Source organism: Styela clava, chromosome 11 (assembly GCF_964204865.1).
Source record: "Styela clava chromosome 11, kaStyClav1.hap1.2, whole genome shotgun sequence".
NCBI lineage: Eukaryota > Metazoa > Chordata > Ascidiacea > Stolidobranchia > Styelidae > Styela > Styela clava.
Genome location: NC_135260.1, coordinates 10,349,657 through 10,372,797, shown reverse-complemented (window position 1 = coordinate 10,372,797; position 23,141 = coordinate 10,349,657). Strand labels below are relative to the sequence as shown.

Below are 23,141 nucleotides of genomic sequence, written 5' to 3'. Positions count from 1 at the left end.
ACATAATCACAGACAACAGCAACATAACATAACGGAAAAAGTCACAACATTATGCATTTCCTATTATCAAGTCTTTCTAAATAAGCAGTTTTTGAAATATCAAAATTTTTAGTACCATTAATAAGTATAAAATAAAATTGTATATATATATTAGAGGCGTTAAGTACCGCAAGAATTTTGAAAAACATCTTCAGAAACCCATCTATGCAGGCAACAGTTGTTATCAATTTTTTGATACAAATCAATATTTCTGTGATTCCCAATGATTATTGCGTCTATAAAGAGGACAGCAGAAAGCAGTTTAAAATTTCAATCTTAAGCGCCTTTTTTAAGTAAGTACTACATGTTGATTTTATGTCTGTTTCTATGAGTATATTCCTTTACTCCGGAAGGGAAGAAACCAGACTAGATATCTGTGACACTGCGCACGATAGACGCGGCGGTGTGGCTCATCGTGCTAAGCGTTAGGAATACGCTCGCTACCGCATCTCTGATTACCCTGTGTGAGTTCGCAGGTTCGAATAATCATGCGGGGCAGTTATGTGCGAGAGTATTGCTGGACTCATAGGGTGGGCCGTCGTAGGGTGGTTCATGTAACCGCTGCTCGGTTACGGATTCCTCCACCATCAAGTCCCTGCTTCCGAAAAACAAATAACCAAAACTGATCCCATACCCGACATAGACTGGTAACCGGACGAAAGGCCGAGGTTCGCCATATGGTTAAGCCATCTTATCGGCTTTCCTTTCCCCCGAGATAAATATGTAAATCTTATCCTATCCTATCTGATAAAAAACATACAAAAATCGATGAAAAAATAAAATACCTTGTTTTGAAGTTGAGGGTATTGCCCCATTTGGTGCACTCGCTGGAAGTTGTCCATCATCCTCATCTGATTCAATGTCAAGTCCAAGTTCTCTTTCTTGGAATGCCGTCAGTCTTGAATAAGTACGCATGGAACTCACATCTAGGAATGTTAAAATTCTTTAAAATCACTGTGATTGACAGTGACGACTACGATATGTGGGGTTCAAGTTGGAGATTAGATCGATTGATTGACTTCAAGACTCGAACTTGACTTGAGGACTAAATAACTCATGACTTGACCCTGTGACTTCGAGAATACTGGTGTAAACATGAGTTAAATTGGATAGAATAGAATAGGAATTACATATTTATTCTGAGAACGAGGAAAGCCATCTAGACAGCTTAATCATATGATGACCCATGGCCCAACCCCCGAATCATGGAAGGTGTGGGATCAGTTCAGACTACAGATACTGGAGTCCCCAAAACCAGAAAAGTTCTACAATTTTGAAAATCAATATATTCCCCTCAATGGACCTTTCCCCGAGCATCGACTTCCTTGTTTACTTCGTGACATTGGCCTATCAGCAAATTGCAAAAAGTGACGAAACAATGCTCCCTTTTCGCATCCGCTCAGACACTTTTCTCACTCAGACAGATTTTCAAGCGTGGTCGTAAACATTACCTCGTTTTCGCATTTTTGAACTCTATTCGTTAGTTTTCAGTTGTGTTTTGGAAACTTAAATGTAAATCAGATAATTCAATGGTCACCCTGTCTTCCTAGGAGTTTTAATTTGATTGCAGTAATAAAAATTAGTGTAGAAATAGCTGTGATAGACTAGGCTAAAATTCTTTAACAGTACTTTTAAAAAACAGATTGTTGTATGCGATGAATCATAATGATGGTTTGAAACAAATACCCCATTTCACAGGCACCAACTCGCAAAAGCACTCTTAAAATAGCACCGAAAAAATTTCCAATGGTAAAGTATGGGGAGAAGTTTTCGGGGGTCAAAGGTCGGGGAAAGGTCCATTATCTCAATGTACCTGTGTATCGACTAAGTTTGGTAAAGGTTGGTGCGTAGTTGTTACATTTACGTGGACGTTGAACATTGACCCAGAATTAACGAAACGCTTTCGCAACGGATAGAAATCTGAAAAGCGTGCTTACTCGACATTCAATATTAACATATATGTCAAACACTCAATTTAGGGTCAATTGCCAAATAAAGCAACGCTGCTTTGTATTCCATAACTGAGCGATCACATTGGTAGCAAAATAAATAAAAAAAGACAATTTCCTGCAGTCTGGCAAAAATTCGGTTCGCAGACAAGGAATTGGGACCACTGGTTCAGCCTGCAGGTACTCACGAGAAGATAAAGAATAGGGTCAACTATCGGATGTAACATCAGCAAAAAAGCTATAAATAGGAAAATGTTATCGACTCTCGTAACACTATCATTCAATTGCATTTGACAATACCCAACCAGCACAAATTACACTTTCAAGTTCTAGTGACATGTTTGCACATGTTTAATAAAAGTTGGCGACCCCAAAATATCTTCATTATGGGGGTCACGGGCCCTTACGTCGGTTTTTATTCTTTCTAAATCATAAATTTGTGCCACGATAAACATGATAGTTATTTTATTTTTGTACTTTGCACGGAATTGTGAATTCGTGAGTTATTATACGTTCATCGGTGGCGAGGTTCTAAAGACAAAAGAAGGAGTAAAACCGCGATCTAAATTTGATTGAAAAGCGGCATTATAAAATACTAAAAATAAAACCGTAATCAATGAGTTTTGTTGAGTCCCGGCGACAGTCTAAAAACGCTTTTCTAGTCGCAAAATCGCAAAATTTCGTGTGCCTACGGCGCACATTATGTTTGGTCGCCGTTTAGGAACATACCGTCACTAAAATCGAAACACGGTTAATTGTGGGTGGGATTTGCCTTTTATCCATTACTTTAAAATTGTCGTAGAAAATTTTCGTGTTATCATTAAACAAGGTTGAAAACGCGATTTTTTTCCCGGTTTGTGATGATATATAAGATAATTAATCCGAAGTATATCCATCAATTTTTATTGAACTGAAATAAATTTTACTCCATGAGAATTTACAGCAGATTTACGGATTTTTCAGGAGGTTTTAGCTTTAAAAATAATCGGAGTGTCAGCATTGCGATTGAACGGAGTCAATGTTACAAGCACATCTCAAATTTGTCGAATTTGCAAAATAGAAAAAATACGGATCAAAACAATATATGATAGGCGACGGGCAGTTACCACAAATTTTTATTTTTATGTCGGCAAATGGCCGAGGTATTTTAAAATTGTGAATTGTAAAAAATTGTTTTGTTTTGTCGACGCAAACGCTGGTTAAATCGAAGACAATTAAATTAATGAAGCAAGACATTTTAAATATGCCCTTATCGGTCACGAATTGATTACTTTGCACAACAGAAAAATCATTTTTCGTTGTAAACGTCGGCTCTTTTAACAAGTGGCGTAATCGCGGCGATGAATATGTATTTTTGATTTAACGATATACTTCATATGCATTTTCATTGTACGAAATAAAATTGTACTTTTCGGTATTTTATATCAGTTATTGAGATTTTTCTAACGGCGATAACGAGTTGGCAAGATTCCAAAAATACGTATTAAAATTAAATACACCGTTTATCTCATGTTTTTATGTCCACCGATCACCGTGTCATTTCAGAGAACTAATGTTTTAATTTTGACGTAAGAAAAAGCAACCGCGAGTTACGTTGGACACAATTAAACTAATATATAAAGACATTTTAGAATTTTGTAGTTGTCAGAGATTGAATATTTCACGCGACAAGAATAATCATTATACGCTGAAAAGGCGTCCCTTTACCGAGCGCGTAATGCGAAGACTGTTACAGATCGCAATGGGAATTTATGATTACGAAACCCCCCCTTTTGAAAATCCTGGCTGCGCGCTTGGTCGCGACCCACAGTTTGGGAAACACTGACTACTCTATTCAAGTCCAATCATTGTACTTGTGAAGGGAATTTTCTTGAGATTCAAAAACGACACAGTATTTATTAATTTCAATTTTTAATGATTAATTTAGCACAGGCATCCACACACATACCCGAATCAGCTTTTCGAAAAAATTTTCTTTTTCTCGTAATGAAATGATGCCATTCTTTTCCTGCGGCTTTTGCTTGTAGTTCAAGATTGACAACATCTTGGAATGTGGTATGTTTCACTTTGTTTCCATTCTGCAAAAAAATGACTCTTTAATTTACAATCACATATCACATATCGTAAACTTGATTGATCAAGTACAATGAGGTGTGATAAAACTCATTAGAACTACAAATAAAGAAAATATTAAACGGATGTTATTTATTAACTGAATTAAATGAAAAATATAAATGATAAAATGGATAAGAATGAGCAATTTTGTACTATGCAATGTATTTATATGACTTTTGCTCTGAACAAGGCTCTGCACAAGCAGCCACTACCAGTATTGAGCTACTTTAATTTGGAAGGAGCAGAATATTCTCAGTTCAGTAGGTATTATCCAATTTATTACACTCAGCTTAGGTCGTGGACATGGGACCAGTACTCAAGATTTTAACCTACGATGCCATCATAGTCGAGTTTAGCGCTTCAACCATTTTTCACCAAATAAACTGCTTACCTTTTTTTCTTTTTTTACATCCATTTCTCCAAAGGCTTCTTCATGCTCAAACGCATCATTTTCTTGTCCTTCTGAAGAAAAAGTACGATAGTTTTTATGTTAATACAATTCTACAAAAAATGAATTAATTCAGAGTAGATTTTAAGTAAGCTCAATATAAGGAAGACTGTTATTTACTTTATAAGTCAACATATAAATATAAAGTGTATAGTTTAACCTAGAGCTCATAGCTTAGGTAATCCCTGACATAATTTTTTGATAATGTTGTATCACGATAAATTGTGGGTGAATTTATTTGTGACTGTTTTTCTTTGTATAAAGTTTGATATGATAGAAGATTTTTTAAATGAACAAAAATAAACATTTGATGTGTGTTCGATAGCTATTTTTTCTTCCATTTTTAAAATTAATATTTTGTAAATACTAAATACCCTTTTAAAATAAAATAACTCTTATTTCGGACGTGACATTTCAGAATATTTTATGAAAATGAATTTCATGATTCCATTGCTATCTTTTTTCAGCATATTATATTCAAATGAGATTTTTGTAAAACTTCAAAACTTAGTCACAATATGTGAATAATATGCAATTTAGACTTACCAGGGTGAACTCTTTTTGCCATTCTGTTTTCATTAAACAAACATTGCCTCGAATGAATGTAAGAAAGTCGCAGGCGAAAAGCTAACCTATTATTTTTCTTCAAAGTAAATCAATCTAAAATAATATTGAATATGTAAAAATCGTTATATACCACTATTGCGGAATGTCCACAACATTACCTCATTACAGGCAGAAATAACTTACGTGATAATTAAAATGCTCTTGGGAGACAGAACTCACACACACACCCTTATTTACAACCTCATGCTATACTTTGCGTTGCATTGCGTAAAATTTTTTAGGGACAAAACTTAATATTAAGGTCAACATTTTCACCATTTACTATGAATTTTATTATTGATTGATATACAATTTTTTACCAAACAGGTATGAAAAATATTCTGCTGATGGATCTTTTTCTAGTACTACATATTTTCTCGGCGGCATGACTGTAAAATTCAGCAGGCCTAAAAACAAGACTTTTTCAAGGATGGTAATCTGTCTATTATATTCTGTCTTTGTAATATGATTTGTATAAGTAAAATATTTTTTCGTTTCATGACTTGTATTGTTTTGGTATTCCAGGTTTCGATAATAAAAAAAGATGCAACCATTTGACAAATATTTTTTCAAAAACAATAGGGCCTATATTTTCCTGACCCAATCACTTATATTATACAAATATTTATGCATTGCTGTGTTAAAGTAATGTGATATAAATTCGATTGGGATTTTGCCAGTGGCTAGGGATTTATCGGCTAAATTCGAATACAATGTACATCCATGTCATGGATGAAATAACTTTTTTCTCGAAATTCCTTGAATCCAGGTAAAAATTAATACTGTATTTGATTTGATGATGCATATCTTTTATAAGTGGGAATATTGACATTTTGCTACAAAATACTGCAAGCCTGCATTATTTTCCATAAGAATTTCAAACTTTTTATCTATGCAATTTGGGCTCCCACTATTTTAAACAGCAGCAAATTCGACTTGTAACTTTATGATACCGAACAATTTTCTGAAATAATTTATTTGTCTGACTGGAGATATTGTTGAATACAACTGTTAATATTTGTTTGGTACAGTGCGTTAGGCGAACTGCACTGAAACAAGTTTATAAAACGTCACCATGGTAACTAAACAAACAGGGGATCTCCCCGATCAGTATTCAATGCGACTACGCCACCAGATGGCCATCATATATCTCATATAAAAAAGGGGAAACTTATAAATCCATGGAAACCGACTGGCCTGACAATGTCACTAGCCGCTATTGATTTAATTAGATATTCAGTAATTTATTTCTCCACCAAAAGCGTAACATACAAATGCCGTGTAGAAGAATAGCACTTCAGGGTGAGGGTTGACGCGAAAAAAAAAAAAAAAAAAAAAAAAAAAAAAAAAAAATACTGGTTACCGAACAGCGACACCCTAGATAAGCGTTTCTCAAGCTGTGTTCCGCAAGCGTCATAGAGGTAGGGTTGTTTAAAACGAATCGAATATTTTAATATATTCGTATATCAAAGTAAGTTTGAAGTATTCGAATATAGTTTCAGCAAATTTTTAAATAACTCCGAATAATAGTCACTTTTCGTCGTCAGCTAGGTGTTTCGTGTTCGAGAGAAATCTTCAAACGATTTTCTGCGTTTTTCACGTACTGTAATAACTATGATAAAACAGAATCGCCACTTTAATTGTTTGTTACCTTCTGTGTGAGCGTTCGCGTATATGGTTGCCACAATTTTGCGTGGTTGCGTGGTGGACCTTGCGGCCATTCCCGGCTTCCTGTTTACGCATTGATTTCCAGTACGCCGAAAAAGTGAAAATTATGTAAAGCCGTAATTGTTACAATACTCAAAAATAGTTTATATATACGTTTTCCTGCTTTTTGGCATATAATGTTGATAATGGACCTTTCCCCGAACATCAACCTCCTTGTTTACTTCGTGACATTGGCCAATCAGCAAGATGCAAAATGTGACGTAACAATGTTCCCTTTTCGCATCCGCTTAGACACTTTTCTCATTCAGGCAGATTTTAAAGCGTGGTGGTAAACATTACCTCGTTTTCGCGTTTTTGAACTTTATTCGTTAATTTTCTGTAGTGTTCCGGAAACTTAAATAAAAATCAGATAATTCAATGATCACTCGGTCTTCCTAGGAATTTTAATATTAATTGCAGTAATAATAAAATCAGTGTAAAAGTAGCTGTGATAAACTAGGCTGAAATTCCTTACCGGTACTTTTAAAAAACCGATTGTTGTATGTGCTGAATCATAATGAAGGTTTGAAACAAATACCCTATTTTACAGGCGCCAACTCGCAAAAGCACTTAAGCAGTATGATGTATACATAGGAATAATTTTTGGGGGGTCAAAGGTCCATGATAGGTAAAAGTATCGACTTTCATAAGGATGATTTTGTGTTGCATAAAATATTCAAATCCATGACCGATACCAGCTTTTAAACCCGTATATTAATTTAATTTTGTTCAAAGTAACTCATGGCTGCGCCGGCTGGAGAAAAAAATAAAAGCTTACATAAAATACCATTTCAATTTGGGGAAATAAAATGTATATATGCTAAGCTACCAGATTATGTTTAATTTTTTATTCGTATTCTCATACTTATACAAATATTTATGCATTGCTGTGTTAAAGTAATGTGATATAAATTCGATTGGGATTTTGCCAGTGGCTAGGGATTTATCGGCTAAATTCGAATACAATGTACATCCATGTCATGGATGAAATAACTTTTTTCTCGAAATTCCTTGAATCCAGGTAAAAATTAATACTGTATTTGATTTGATGATGCATATCTTTTATAAGTGGGAATATTGACATTTTGCTACAAAATACTGCAAGCCTGCATTATTTTCCATAAGAATTTCAAACTTTTTATCTATGCAATTTGGGCTCCCACTATTTTAAACAGCAGCAAATTCGACTTGTAACTTTATGATACCGAACAATTTTCTGAAATAATTTATTTGTCTGACTGGAGATATTGTTGAATACAACTGTTAATATTTGTTTGGTACAGTGCGTTAGGCGAACTGCACTGAAACAAGTTTATAAAACGTCACCATGGTAACTAAACAAACAGGGGATCTCCCCGATCAGTATTCAATGCGACTACGCCACCAGATGGCCATCATATATCTCATATAAAAAAGGGGAAACTTATAAATCCATGGAAACCGACTGGCCTGACAATGTCACTAGCCGCTATTGATTTAATTAGATATTCAGTAATTTATTTCTCCACCAAAAGCGTAACATACAAATGCCGTGTAGAAGAATAGCACTTCAGGGTGAGGGTTGACGCGAAAAAAAAAAAAAAAAAAAAAAAAAAAAAAAAAAAATACTGGTTACCGAACAGCGACACCCTAGATAAGCGTTTCTCAAGCTGTGTTCCGCAAGCGTCATAGAGGTAGGGTTGTTTAAAACGAATCGAATATTTTAATATATTCGTATATCAAAGTAAGTTTGAAGTATTCGAATATAGTTTCAGCAAATTTTTAAATAACTCCGAATAATAGTCACTTTTCGTCGTCAGCTAGGTGTTTCGTGTTCGAGAGAAATCTTCAAACGATTTTCTGCGTTTTTCACGTACTGTAATAACTATGATAAAACAGAATCGCCACTTTAATTGTTTGTTACCTTCTGTGTGAGCGTTCGCGTATATGGTTGCCACAATTTTGCGTGGTTGCGTGGTGGACCTTGCGGCCATTCCCGGCTTCCTGTTTACGCATTGATTTCCAGTACGCCGAAAAAGTGAAAATTATGTAAAGCCGTAATTGTTACAATACTCAAAAATAGTTTATATATACGTTTTCCTGCTTTTTGGCATATAATGTTGATAATGGACCTTTCCCCGAACATCAACCTCCTTGTTTACTTCGTGACATTGGCCAATCAGCAAGATGCAAAATGTGACGTAACAATGTTCCCTTTTCGCATCCGCTTAGACACTTTTCTCATTCAGGCAGATTTTAAAGCGTGGTGGTAAACATTACCTCGTTTTCGCGTTTTTGAACTTTATTCGTTAATTTTCTGTAGTGTTCCGGAAACTTAAATAAAAATCAGATAATTCAATGATCACTCGGTCTTCCTAGGAATTTTAATATTAATTGCAGTAATAATAAAATCAGTGTAAAAGTAGCTGTGATAAACTAGGCTGAAATTCCTTACCGGTACTTTTAAAAAACCGATTGTTGTATGTGCTGAATCATAATGAAGGTTTGAAACAAATACCCTATTTTACAGGCGCCAACTCGCAAAAGCACTTAAGCAGTATGATGTATACATAGGAATAATTTTTGGGGGGTCAAAGGTCCATGATAGGTAAAAGTATCGACTTTCATAAGGATGATTTTGTGTTGCATAAAATATTCAAATCCATGACCGATACCAGCTTTTAAACCCGTATATTAATTTAATTTTGTTCAAAGTAACTCATGGCTGCGCCGGCTGGAGAAAAAAATAAAAGCTTACATAAAATACCATTTCAATTTGGGGAAATAAAATGTATATATGCTAAGCTACCAGATTATGTTTAATTTTTTATTCGTATTCTCATACTTACAGAAAAATAAAAACCTTACTATTCTCAAATACCACAATCATATAATAAATGACATGAATGACCGCCGACGCATCCGATAGTTACGTTCGAGCGCCTGAATTTATGAAATCGGCTGGGATCCTCATCATAAAGATTTGGTATCCTATTAAAAGTCAAAATAATTTCAATTCTAACACAAAATATATAGAAAAATTCGAATACTTCGGCAACGAGTTCGCGGCCCACCAGGAGTCGTTGGCGGGTCGCGGACCACCGGTTGAGATGGTGCTGCCCTAGATGGGGTATAACCGTAAATGAATACTAATACGGTCTAACACAATACGAAAAAAATAACCAAAAAAATTGAAAGCTTAAATTAAATATATATATATAAACGAAATATACACACAAATATATTTATATATTACCGTAGAAATGTTCAAATATACGGAGACGGTCTGGTAAATCCTGAGACGCTCGTTTATGTAAAATATATACTGGGTGGTGTATATATGGATTGTTATAAAAATTCCCGCTGGTATTGTTGTTCTACTTGTTATGGTTGTAGTTGTGATGGACATTGTTTGACCTAAACTTTTGATTTTTGTGAAGAAGATAAAGAAAGCGCGACAACAAGAGCGATTGTTTCAATCAAATAGAGACTTGCTGCAGACCACAATTAACACGAGGTGTACAGGTGGAATGTTTTGTTAAATTGTTGGACTTGATTTATTTAGTACTCAATAATGAAGAAAGTTGCGGAAAGCCTTTTTTCGGAAGCCTGCTTGTCGTGATATTACATCCTAAATTTTGGGGTTCAATTTTAATTTATCGGAATATTGTTTTGACATTTGACCTTTGTGTTCATATATTTGAGTATTGCTCCTTGGTTTCAGATGCGACAATTTCCCCGCCAAAGTTACCGAACGACCTCCTCCGTATGATATTGATGCTGTAGGCTACAGTGTAGCCTACCAGCGTACTGGAAGTACAGATGCTCACAAAATTTATTACTATCCGTTTCCGATTTGCATTTCACACATCGCTGGGGTAAAATTGACTAGGGACACCTTCGACGTTTCTATATTGGTTGCTTAACGGGTTACCATTGATTATAATTCGAACGTTATTTAACGTAGTAAGCCAGTTGGGTAAGAACGCCAATGAATTCACACTCACAGTTAAATTGACCTATAGTTAAGCGCGAATCTAAAGTATTCCTTTTCAATCTGTGACATTTTTTCAGTTTTAAACCAGAGATGGGTGTTTAGTTTTCCGAGTGGGCCGGTTACAGATAATTGGTTACTGGTACGAAGGCTCAAGATGAAAAACTATGAATAAAAAACAGGTTTTCTACAAGATCTAGTCCAACAGCTTGGCTAACGTTTTATAATATCAACGTAAAGAGCACAATTTTGACAATTGTGCTCATTATGACGCTATTATTGAAAATTTAGTCATAATGCCAGCAGACATGAGTGGGCCGAATAAAACACTTCGATGGGCCGGATCCGGCCCGCAGGCCTTGATTTGCCCACCCCTGTTTTAAACAATTCTGAATTTTGCATCTTGAACTTGTGTTTAGTTGGATGGTACCTTCGCGAAAAGGCAAGACAGAAACTCGTTAGAAGTAATTCACGTTACTAAAAACGGAGGTATCGTTAAGGACGTTCATTATTGAAATATATGGCAAATTTCACTAAAAGACTCGTCAGGAAAAATCTTGTATTCCATGTAATCCATTCAAAAATAAATAAATAATGAACAGGTTCATGACCAAACCATTGATGTGAAAGAAGCACAACGAAATACAAAAGTAGAGTATGCAATGTAAATATTTACGAGTAAGCAGTTTTTGAAAATAAGAAACGAAAAATTTCTTTTGGGAAATAACGTTTAAAAATTTTGTCATAAAAGAAATAGACCTACCAAATAGTCTTAAACGTCATTTATCTACTTTTGAATAGATCCAATACCAATGGGGGAAATTATTTTACATACCTTCAAGATTTTGAGTACGTCAATGGTGCAAAAGAATATGGTGAAACCATTATTATACCCCTACATATTACATACGTAAAATCTTCAAAAGCCCTATCCTCACGGGCTAATCACAAACCCACCACATCACCCAGAGTATAAAAATTTAGATATACAGCGTTAAATTGGGAAGTAACAATCTCTAATTGGATGATTGTACAAGGAATTATCTCGAGCGATTCCATGGAAAATATACAATATAAATCTTACAAAATGACAATTCCCACCAATAAATGCATAAATACAATGGAAACACTATAAAAAAAAAACATAGCAAAGTTCTTTCTTTGAAAGACGTTAACGTAACGATAGATTTCGTCGTGTCGTCGTGTGGTTTGTTCAAATCGGCTACGTAAAAACAAATAATTTAATTTATAGAAATATTATAAATCTAAAAATTCATTCAGTAAATCATAATTGCATCTTCAAATTAACGTCCTCCAAGTAACATTTTTTGATAAAAATATAAATTATAAACACAAAAAAGCGTTGGGATATTCATAACCTCATGATTCCTCTCTAAATCCGTTTACCAGTATTTGTAGTACCGGATAATTTTTTTATATAATTATTGATAAATGTTTCTATATATCTTTTTTCTGATCTTCGTCATCTGCGGACAATTCTTCGGTATCACTGCGATCGTCTTTTAGAGCCTGAAATATGATAAATTTTTTGTTGTTGGAAAGGATTTTTACGAAATAAACATTCCATTTGCTATTATACTTCTCTCGGTTGAAGCAATGAATATCAGAAACCAATCGGGCTATATCGTCCCAAACCAACGTCAAATTGAATCTCATTACATTAAAAAAATTTTGTGACAGTACGAAGTCGGTATTATTACCAAACATTGATATTTATGCAATGATAAACATTCCTAGATTTCACGTCGTAACACACTACTATATTGAGTAACACACAATATTTTAAATAATTTATATTTGAAGAAAACATACCTCGCCTGATACAGGAAACAGCATTTTCCAAGCCATTCTCAATATAATAGATGCCCAGTATAAATGTAGACACTGTAAAACGCCTAATAGTGCGTTGAAGAAATAGCAAGATGCAAACGGACCAATGATGGCAAAGCTTTTTATTGCACTTGTGTGAATAATCCTGCAAAAATGTTCCAAAAAGTTCAATTAGGTCAAACAAAAGTCCAAATATGAAGACAGAATATGCTCAAAACTTGCTTCAAATAAGTTCAATCATTGAGAGAAAGAGAGATTTATCGTTCCGTCAACCAGAAAACAAGCAATGGTACAATAAAATATATACAAAATATGCAATATATATTGTATTCAATGTATTTTGATTTCTCGTTATTAAGTAGTATAAGGAATTTAAAGATTCGCAAACAAAATTATGCAAAGGCATGGAATGTTTTTCTGAAGCAGCGGAATGTTTGCAATTCAGCAATAGATTACATTCCGGATATACATTGTAAACTCATAATGGCGAAAAAAAATTTATATTAACTATTCAGTTGAACGAGAAACAAAAATCTTATGGAGGGCTATAATTTCCTGGCTGTTTTCTGTGACGTTTTAATGTAGCACATCGTAACATTCAACTTAACTTGCAAATTAAACGAATACACCAAATATTTGTTACTGTTTTTTTTTATCAAATCGATCAACTCACCAAAACGGAAAAATAATGATTCTTGTAACGATGAACGTAATTGCAAATATAATAAAAAGAATCTCCGATGTTTTTGCGTATTTGAGGTATGAAACACATTTTGCTCCTTCCAGAAAAATATCTGATATATCATGAATAGCCATCACTAGCGTACCGACTCGAACAAAGTTTGCAAAATAAGAGAAAATAATGAGGAATAGCGTTGCAATATGATGAATCAGCTGTTCGAAGAAGTCCTGTCAAAGAACAAATAAATACATATTATTACAAAAATAGGCATTCCCACCAAGTTTAGCATCTATGGTAAACACTGTTCTACGACTATTGTGTGTTTGTAACCCGATATTAAAACCAAAATTTTGGATATATATATATAATACTGAACGATACTAATCAGAAGAAGTATATTACTTCGTCGTATATTAAATCAGAGGCCGTCATGAATACACTTTTAAAATCATATGTTTCTTATCATATGCAATGCAAGTTGCTTGCTGGATTTAAATGTGAAATTTTACCACGGGTGTTTGTGGAAAGCTTTGAATAACAATGCAAAATAATCCTGATAACAATGTGTTTTCCGAAGATTTCTAATCAAAATTAAACCTACTTGAAAGTGATTATAGACAAATGATATATTATACGTAAATTGGTATGTAAATGTATAATGAATGTGTAGTCAGAATCAAGCTTTCAAATTTAGGAGCAGTTCGTGATGAACGAACGGCGCGATGGAAGTACCATTATGTGATGTCGTTTCCAGCTCCCGTTGCCAGAAAATCTATATAAGTTTACAATTTTTTGTTATAAATTTAACGACATAGTAATTAATAAACATAACGCTTATAAAAGATCCCAATTGGAAATACTATGATGGTATAACTTTTTTATGTCATACTTTTTAATCTGGTTTATCAGTGCCCAGAACGGCGATATCATGAACAACGATACTGGCAATAATTACTGGAAAACTAGGATTTAAGAATACGTCATATCAATGAACTTAGTATTTGAGTTGATTTTTAGTATGTTGACTCAGATCTTTGTGCTTTTGTCTTGGCACTGCTTTTGATGTCAATATTGCTGAACAACTTGAGAACGATCAAACAGTGGAAGTGGTGTATTTGTTAAACATTTACGAGAATGCCCGTTGTAGTTTGTTTACCAGATATTTTAATGATAAAACGTCGCATTTGCCAATGAACAATTTACGAACCGGCTACGCAATATTTATTTGCCTTACTTCGGCAAATTTCCCTAATGAAGTACAGTAGTATATTATCTCATATTGCTGTAATAGTATAGCATCGAAAATTCACAAAACAAAAGTCTAGTTTCGATAACTTCAGATGGCTCCAATTTCAACCATTGAATATAAGGTGCAATAAACAACGAACCTTTCTTCTGACATCTTTCATGATAGACAGTAACAAAGAAGTGTAAAAACTGGCTTCGGCGATGTAATAGATATATGTTGCTTTATCAAGGTTCTGATGCGGAAACCCGATCCAACATTGTGCGTGGTCCCATAACCATGGAGCCTGAAAGCAATTTTATAGAATAATTATGTGAATGTATCATAATATCTTATACTGCAGTTAATTTACAGTAAAGTCATGAATCATAATGGATTAAATCGATACAATCACATCAAAATGACTAGTGATATTGATGCACTAACTGTTGATACAAACCCGAAAAAAAAAACATATCATTACCTTCCAGAGAAATCCAAAACCATATGCAAAAACTCCGGAGTAAAAAACAAATCGCCAGCTGCAAAAAAAAAGATTTCAAATATTAATTATATTGTCTTCTAAAAATGACACCATTCATTCATTGTTTGTATATATGTCTGCTTAACGATTATGACATTGCAAAGAACAATTCTATGACCTTTCTGGGAATATATTAATATGAAACAATGCCCTTTCTTAGAAGTTTTGAAATAAAGTGAGCGGATTCAAACGCATGTAGACAAAATGAAAAATACTATCACTTAAAGATATCATTGAGATTTCAAGTACCTTCGGGTATTGATAAAAACATTATAACATAACGTTAGGGTTAGTTAGGAGTCAAGGATGCAGTATTATTCATCAATGCACGCATTGTTTTCCTATATACATACCAGGATTCGCATCTGCTGTTTGATTATACTATGACGTTTATGTCCCAAGACTTCCTTTCTGGTATCCGAATCGGATAATGACAAATAATCCCGGACATGGCCACGTGACATACGTTATCACATAAACCGGGCCTGCGCCTGAGATACAGTTTAATATCTCAATATTGTTAACCATTTAACGAATTACCTTGTTTCTAAAAATTTGGTTTGGGTATCAGGTCTTCCCCAATTTCTTTTCCGTCTGAACCAACTTCGAACTGACGAACGTGGTATATCGAATCGTTTCGAAATACTGTCAACTTGTTCCTAAAAGCATGATCAAACAAGTTATATCAACATGATTTTATGGTTGGCAAATTGTAATATAATTCTCCATTACTTCGAAAAATTTTTTATTTAAGAATAAATCACAATTCTCCAAATTGTTTTAGGTACAACAGATTGGAAGTCTGTACTTTATTATTCCATCACAAACGCGCAATATTCCATATTCAATTTGGGTAACCGAGAAGAAACTGTTATAATTATATTGCTTGCTTGTGTCTGTAACAGAATGAAAATGAAAGAAATATAATTTAATTTGATTATAATGACTGAACAAAATGATAAATTTTAAGTGGTTTAGTATCCATACCTCGGTCGGATGTCTTGATATTTCTTTATAAAATTTTTCTAGCTTTACATTTGGCTTCGGTGGCTTTCGTTCTTTGCCGTCAGATACTTGATGGTACTTGGCAATCGGTAGAGCGATAAATCTTTTAATTAAAATACGAAGTGGGAATTGTCATAAATATTGTGTTTATAAGGAGGCCCACACTCCAGGAGTTTAACTATTGTTTAAAAAACGAGCGTCAGCTATTATATTTATACTTATAGTGGAGGGTGTAATTCAAATTACGCGGCAGTATCGTAGCCGTTTATTTGAATTGTAAAAATTTATGCTGCTTTCGAGGAGTGTTCTATTGATTTTGCATGTTGATATATATGAACGCTTGTTAAATAACCAGTGGTTAAAAATCGGATCTCTCTAGGGCCTACGATGCTAACTAAAACTTGGAAGATCCTTCCTTCCTCAGGCTCAATAAACATTTCTGTTTGATTAAACCAAATTCAATTGTATGTCATATATGTTCTTTTATATTGCAAACTAAATTGCATTGCTATAGTAGATAATCTGACGCAATATATTGTTTTATCTATATATTCTATTACATTCCCATCGAGTAAATGAATTAATCAAACATGGCCCACGTAAAAGGTATCGTCCGTAAAAAAATATCATGTAAATATTAAACATACCGTTCAAACAGTATTCTGAAACCAAATATCGCCAATCCAATGACAGGAACGTACAACATGTCACGTGGCTTAGCATAAGTAATATCCGGCGAGTCCTCAAAATCTCGAAAAGAGACTCCATCAGGGAACCAAAATGAATCGTTCCAAAACCATTCAGAAAAGCTACTCATTCTTTGTAATACGTCTACCAAAGTAGGCTGTAAAAATAACAACATAAATATATTTGATTTGTTCACGGCAAACTTTCTGCTATTTGGTCCTGCTCAAACTCTACATATCATATGGAAAAGTATCTTCCAACACTTCAAAAATGATTATCCATGCTTACATCGATAATTCGTGCAATGATTGATCGGTCCTGAGTCAGGCAGCATGCAGAAATTATGAGGAAATCACTCGCCCAATGGCAAAATCCTTGAATGATTATACAATATCACGATATCCTCTGAAGTAGAACGTACAAGCGTCAAGAAATGCAAGTATAATAAACAATATATTATGTAACAGTGCAGCTTTCGAAAAGAATGCTCAGGCACACAGGTAGGTAACTGTAGAACATACATTCCCTTTCCATTATTTATTTTATCCTATTCGTTCTCTCATAGGCGCACTCTGCCAGGTTCTAGCTATTTCTAGCCTCAAATATTACATTTCTTCAAGCTAATACAGAACTACCTCTCCTGACCTGGTGATCAAATTTTAAATGGGTAAACTAGTAAGAACAAACGATATTTGTGCCACATAGACACTATTCCCGGAAATGAAATATCGTCAATACAACAGCACGGATTATTGTTTAGTACGCCAAAATGCGTGCGAGCAAAACGCGTCGCGGTTAGAAATAATTTCTATCGCAACTCTTAACAACCATTCATATGCATTACAACCTGCTGCTGATTGATCAGCATGTCTTCACGAATAACTGTCGCTCGTGGATACCTACTGCAACTCGACACAAATCAACTTGAAATATAATGCTGCCATGACAGCCAAATGAACATGATGGGAATATCACATAACGCGAAGTAAGCGACTGCTTAGTACCACAAGGTATATATACCAAAGACTGAAGCCACTGATATAGGTGCCAAGCTCAAAGTCTATTATTTAGTGACTTTCTTTCGCTGATTGAAAACAAATAACCGCGACGTTCATGCATGCCACCTATTAGGTTGCCAGTACCATTCCCAACTTAATGAAATGGAAACAGCTCCCCAGCTGTATACTCATTATCTAATGATTGGAAGCCAAGAAACTGCAAATTACGAACATAACTTTTCACTCGCAGTCCAGCTTGATGACATTCAACGGCAGTAGTCGACTAAACCCCCTCGGGCAAAATTTAATCAAAAATATGAGTTCGAACTGAAATAATCTATAGTGTATAAGACAATAATAATGCAGAATATGCGTGTGGGTTGCAAGATTCAAGATATTATACTTTCTAAGTCTTTCCTGCTCGCGGTCTCAGGTTACGAATTGATCCCACTACAACAGGAAGTTAGCGGGCGTTTCACCGTATGAATTAATCCTTGTCGATATCGCGCCGGCGTTACAATAAGTAAATAACTTATATAAGCATTGGCCGTTGATGCGGTTGGTATGGCATGCGAGAGCCATTCATGACTTTCTACTCAATACTGTCTTATTTATAACCGTTTTAGTGGTATAAGTTATCGCTTTGTAAACGGCCGTGAAGTCGGATAAAATGCTTGTCCACGCAGTCTATTCAAACAACATTTTGGGATAATACCCGACGTATTTGTTACGAACAAAAGGTACGAAATGAAGCCGAGCCAACAATAACTATAAATGGCAGTGGCAAAGTTAGCCTTTCAATATGCAGAGCTGCTGGGTGCGAAAAAAGAGTATTCGGACTATTTCATCTACTGCATACTGATCAAAAATGGGCATTTCAGAACACTTTTTTATTGTAAATGAAAGATAAATAGGCTAACCATTGAGGATGGGGTTCAAAAAATCATTGCAAGTCAAAAAGCCATCTCTACTAGAATGTTATTACGACCACAACAGCCTTCGTCTGAAATTTCAAGAACTAAGGGTTTAACTTTAACCTGTTATACTACGAATTTGTTATCTGTTTTGTTCAATCAGACTTTCTGACTCAATATCTCTTCGACACCTATTCGAGGGTCAAACTTTGGGTACTTCTGTGTACCAGGTTAGGGTTAGGCCATCATTTTATTCCAATTTTCCCTATTTTAGTTCTATTACGAGTTCGGTACTGTCTGTGTTAGCCAAGTAATTATACAACTTAATGTAAAGTAGGCAAACAAAATTAGGTACCGTCATATTGGTACACATACTTCTGGAGCGACGAATTTTATTGTCCAATATCATCTATAATCTATACTCAAATTCAGGCCCTAACGTACAAATAAGCACAAATCTTCCATTCTAGTAGGGATTTTGGAGAAACAGGCATGTAGCTTTTCCTCGGTTCGCAGTTTTATACCTGTTTGATCGTTTAATTGCAATTTTTTTAGTTGTGTTATCCATGACCAAAGTTATGTCATCCAAAAAGTTTTGATCCAGAATTCAGTAATTATGAAAATCTAGAAGTGTACGATTTAAATTGTATCAGTAGGTTCAATCCAAAATATTGTCTTATCCCTTTCCACTTGAATATTAGTTCTCTACAAAAAATCATGACTGCTGGTCGAACTTATTACACCTACGAAACTCATTGCAATATTCGAAACAAAGCTTGGAGAACTCCCACTTCAACCCTATCATTATGCAATTACGAATTTATCCACAAACTCTACAAAACAATAACTGGTGGCGTTGGACTATATGTTAGTCAAGAATCAAGATCAAGACCTCACTTTCTCTGAGACTCATGAATATGATCTAGACTAGGGCATTCTGACTGTGAAGAATTGTGGATCAACTTGAAACTAAATTCGAACATCTCGTTCATAATTAAAGTAATCTATAAACACCCGGGAGAAGATATTATTATATTTACCGGAATTATTCCCAATGTTTTGGAGAAGTTGGATACGGACAAAAAAAATTCTATTTTATTAGAAGTCTGGAACATTGACTTGTCAATCAACAGATTTGGCCATTATGAAGTTCATATATTATATTCGCACCTTGCAAATTTATTATTACCCATCGTCACAAAACCAACATGAGTAACTTGTATTTCCAGTAGGCCTACACTGACTGACAATATATTTACCAACGCCATAAACTATTATTTGTCAAGCTTTTGTTTTCTTAAGTGAAATTAGCGATCACTATTAGCGAACTTTGCACAGTGTCTGCTGCTGTTGTTACAAGAAGTCAAAATCGAGTATTTAGGCGTAATATGAGGCATTTCCGCATTATAGAACTGATCTAGAAACTTCTTTCCTCCCTATGAGGAACTTCCAAATTTCGCCTGAAAATTTAAACAACATTTTTTTTGATTCATTTGTAGAAATACCGTAATTAGATCAACCATTGATGCCAATGCGCCAATGAGTCGGCGTGAGACTAGACTTCTAGCGAAACCTTGGTTGACCAATTAATTTTGCATTTCAGTTATTAGGAAACGCAGAACGCATAAAAGTCATTTTAAAATCTAGCAATATGCAACAAAGATTATATAAAACTTGTATCTACTTGCTTTCGGCCTGATAGCCAAGGCAAAGAAATTGTATTACTTTGATAAATTCAAACTAGTCAGTGGTGAGATTAAATACAGACAGAATCTAATTCGTCGACTTAGCAGCATAAGAAAAGGAAAACACTAATAATTGCAATCGAAGCACTAAAAACAGATAATGGGTACTAAGTAGCAGCGATCCAGGTGTAATTGCCAAGTATTTTAAAAATTATTTTATCTCTTTAGACCAGTGTTTCCCAACCTTTTTTGATCGCGGACTATTTTCACACCAGGGAAAATCTTTGCGGACTCAACGTGCGGTAACTGTAAAACCGAACTCTGTGTGAAGGAGCAATAAAATCAAAAACAACAGAATTTTAACGAAGTACGTTCATAATCCATATTTACAAAATTCAATCGAAACCATAGCGAGGGTGCTCAATTATTGAGAACTGCTCGCTCTGACAAACTCGAAAGATATTATGAGATCACTGGCGACGATTCGCTGAGGAAAATTATACGAAGGAATTTGCAACTGAAATTTCCAAATAAATTCATTCTGATTTTTGTCCTTATCGATCGCCTTCGTAAAATTAAAAAATTAACAATATCTTTATGGCTGGTTCCTGAATTCGCTGCCATTTTCTGTCTGTATCGAGTCTATGTTTTTTTTTTGCCTCGAAACAAATCCTCCGAAATGTTGTTACTGCGTATCCATTGAAATCTGATAGAACTCACCTAATGGTATTTCATATTCAAATTAATATATCCGCTCGAAAAATTTTGAAATGTTACATCTTTGTTATTTGTATTGGTGAATCGAATTTTACCAAATGGCCCACTGAAAAGATGTGAAATTCATGCGATATTGGCGCACAATAAAATCATTTAAAAATGTAGCAATTAGGGTTGGATTATCCGGATAGCGGTTAACCGGAAAACCGGTTAACCAAGAGGTATTTTGCTATCTGATATCCGGATATTATTGTGACGGTTAACCGGATAATGAAGAAGTATAAATAATGCATATGCGCATTAGCGATTTTTATATTTTTTGTTGAGTGGCGACTGACATCTCCCAGAGCATATAATAACAACTTTTCCCCACTCTAATCTGCCTACATTTTAGCCATCCGTAGAATGCTGGAGTGAACTTCACTATTACATCACAAAACACGCAGAACAAATGTGAATATTGCGCTTATTAGAAGAGCTCATTTGCTTTATAAAGTTAGATTTGAACTGGAGGTACAGTTTAAGCAAGACTAACTTAAACGAATTCAGTTGAAAAGCATTGGTTGGGCGGGTGTGAGTTTGTTGCTTTTTCGTCGGGTGTGGCTTTTAGTTGTTGCGTGTATTGAAGGAACGCATTTCATCATGATGTAAACCAGTTTGAATTTTGAGGACTCATTTCACAACACTTCCGATTCCATGTAATCTGTGTAGCATTTCAAAATTTTGAGTACACGACCAAATGTTATGTGCTTGCTTTTAACTTTGGTATATATGTTTTTTTCAAATTTCCCTGTATCAACCGAATCAATAGATATACCAGCCGAAATAAATCTATTCTAAAAGCTTAAAGAAATGGTCATCGTGAGTCTGCGACACCAAAATTTAGTACGAGTCAAAATTTAAAGAAAATATGCTCAAGACACAAAAAAAAACTTCCAAAAAATTTAACAATAAAAAAAAGAATAATATAAATTTTGACAAAGGATTCGAATATGAGAAAATGACTTAGCAATCGAGGGAAAGACAATTAGGACACAGTATTTTAGAAAAAAATTTCATTATATTATTCAGCTGTACTTCTGTACGATTACAGAGCTCAAACTTTTATTTATTGAAACATGCAACATCAAAATGCACAATCATTTTTATTCGAGCTAAATAATACATATGTACGTTTTTACAATAGAACTGTGTGGTGGTTATAAGTCAATTCGCCGCAAAAATCTTGTGAAATCGGTTCGCTGAAGTTAGCAGTAACTATCCGGTTAACCGGATAGTTAAAATACGAAATACCCGGATATATCCGTTATCCGGATAGTATGAATTATAGGTATCCGAATTAACCCTAGTAGCAATGGTGTTACAAGAAACAAATATATAAAAAACACAAATATAACACTCAATCTTAACGGAAGCGAAAATTACGTGTAAACTCGTGTTTTTGTCAGAAATCTGCGAGTCCGTTGTGCAATTTAATCGTTTGATTCAGCGCGATTGACCTGCTGTGCCCAAGTCACATGTTACCAGGTATTCCAATAGTTTGCTGTTCGAATATTTTGCCCAGTCCCACTTGCCTTTTATGTTTTATGTAAATACTAACGTAAATCGTAACTTGGCTGGTACTTAAGTCTGGTAAAAACGTTTTCGCCCCGCAATGAATATTGCGACACTGAAAAGGTTAGTGACCCACAATAAATATACTACTACATAACTTCCTAATTTGGTCGTTGCGGACTCATTCGAACGTTCTGTGGACTCATTTGAGACCGCGGACTCGGGTTGGGAAACACTGCTTTAGACCCTAAACATTTTGAAAAAATCTCTCACATTGAAGGATATTTTTTCAGTAACTTTAGAACGCCTGGAAAAAATCTTTTCGTCTTAGACCTACAACTGCCAATGAAATGTATTGCACTATAGCAACTTTGTCTGGTGATAAAGCAGTTGGTTATGATAATATAACAGCAACATTTTAAAAAAATGCTTCTGGCATAGT

At 34.7% G+C, this 23,141-nt stretch overlaps 2 protein-coding genes across 5 annotated transcripts in view; both read right to left on the bottom strand.

The window, feature by feature from the left end:
* Positions 1-5,216, bottom strand: part of LOC120347128 (uncharacterized) — a 28,510-nt gene extending 23,294 nt beyond the window's left edge. For 3 of the 4 annotated variants that reach the window (XM_039416983.2, XM_039416986.2, XM_039416985.2), the window contains exons 1-4: positions 5,098-5,216; positions 4,495-4,565; positions 3,937-4,066; positions 825-965 (exon numbers count right to left, since the gene is read on the bottom strand). In XM_039416983.2, the coding sequence (XP_039272917.2) occupies positions 825-965; positions 3,937-4,066; positions 4,495-4,565; positions 5,098-5,119 (364 nt within the window). In that variant the 5' untranslated portion in view covers positions 5,120-5,216. The remainder of the gene's footprint in view (positions 1-824; positions 966-3,936; positions 4,067-4,494; positions 4,566-5,097) is intronic. The other variant, XM_039416984.2, reaches the window with a different exon arrangement.
* Positions 5,217-11,392: 6,176 nt separating this feature from the next.
* Positions 11,393-17,235, bottom strand: LOC120347204 (ceramide synthase 5-like). The gene is made up of 9 exons (XM_039417109.2): positions 17,120-17,235; positions 16,792-16,988; positions 16,127-16,247; positions 15,680-15,798; positions 15,080-15,137; positions 14,759-14,902; positions 13,362-13,597; positions 12,671-12,833; positions 11,393-12,367 (listed from the first exon to the last, which is right to left on the bottom strand). Exons 2-9 carry the CDS (start codon positions 16,959-16,961, stop codon positions 12,296-12,298), a joined length of 1,083 nt encoding a protein of 360 aa, XP_039273043.2. The 5' UTR covers positions 16,962-16,988; positions 17,120-17,235; the 3' UTR covers positions 11,393-12,295.
* Between the last annotated feature and the right edge of the window lie 5,906 nt (positions 17,236-23,141).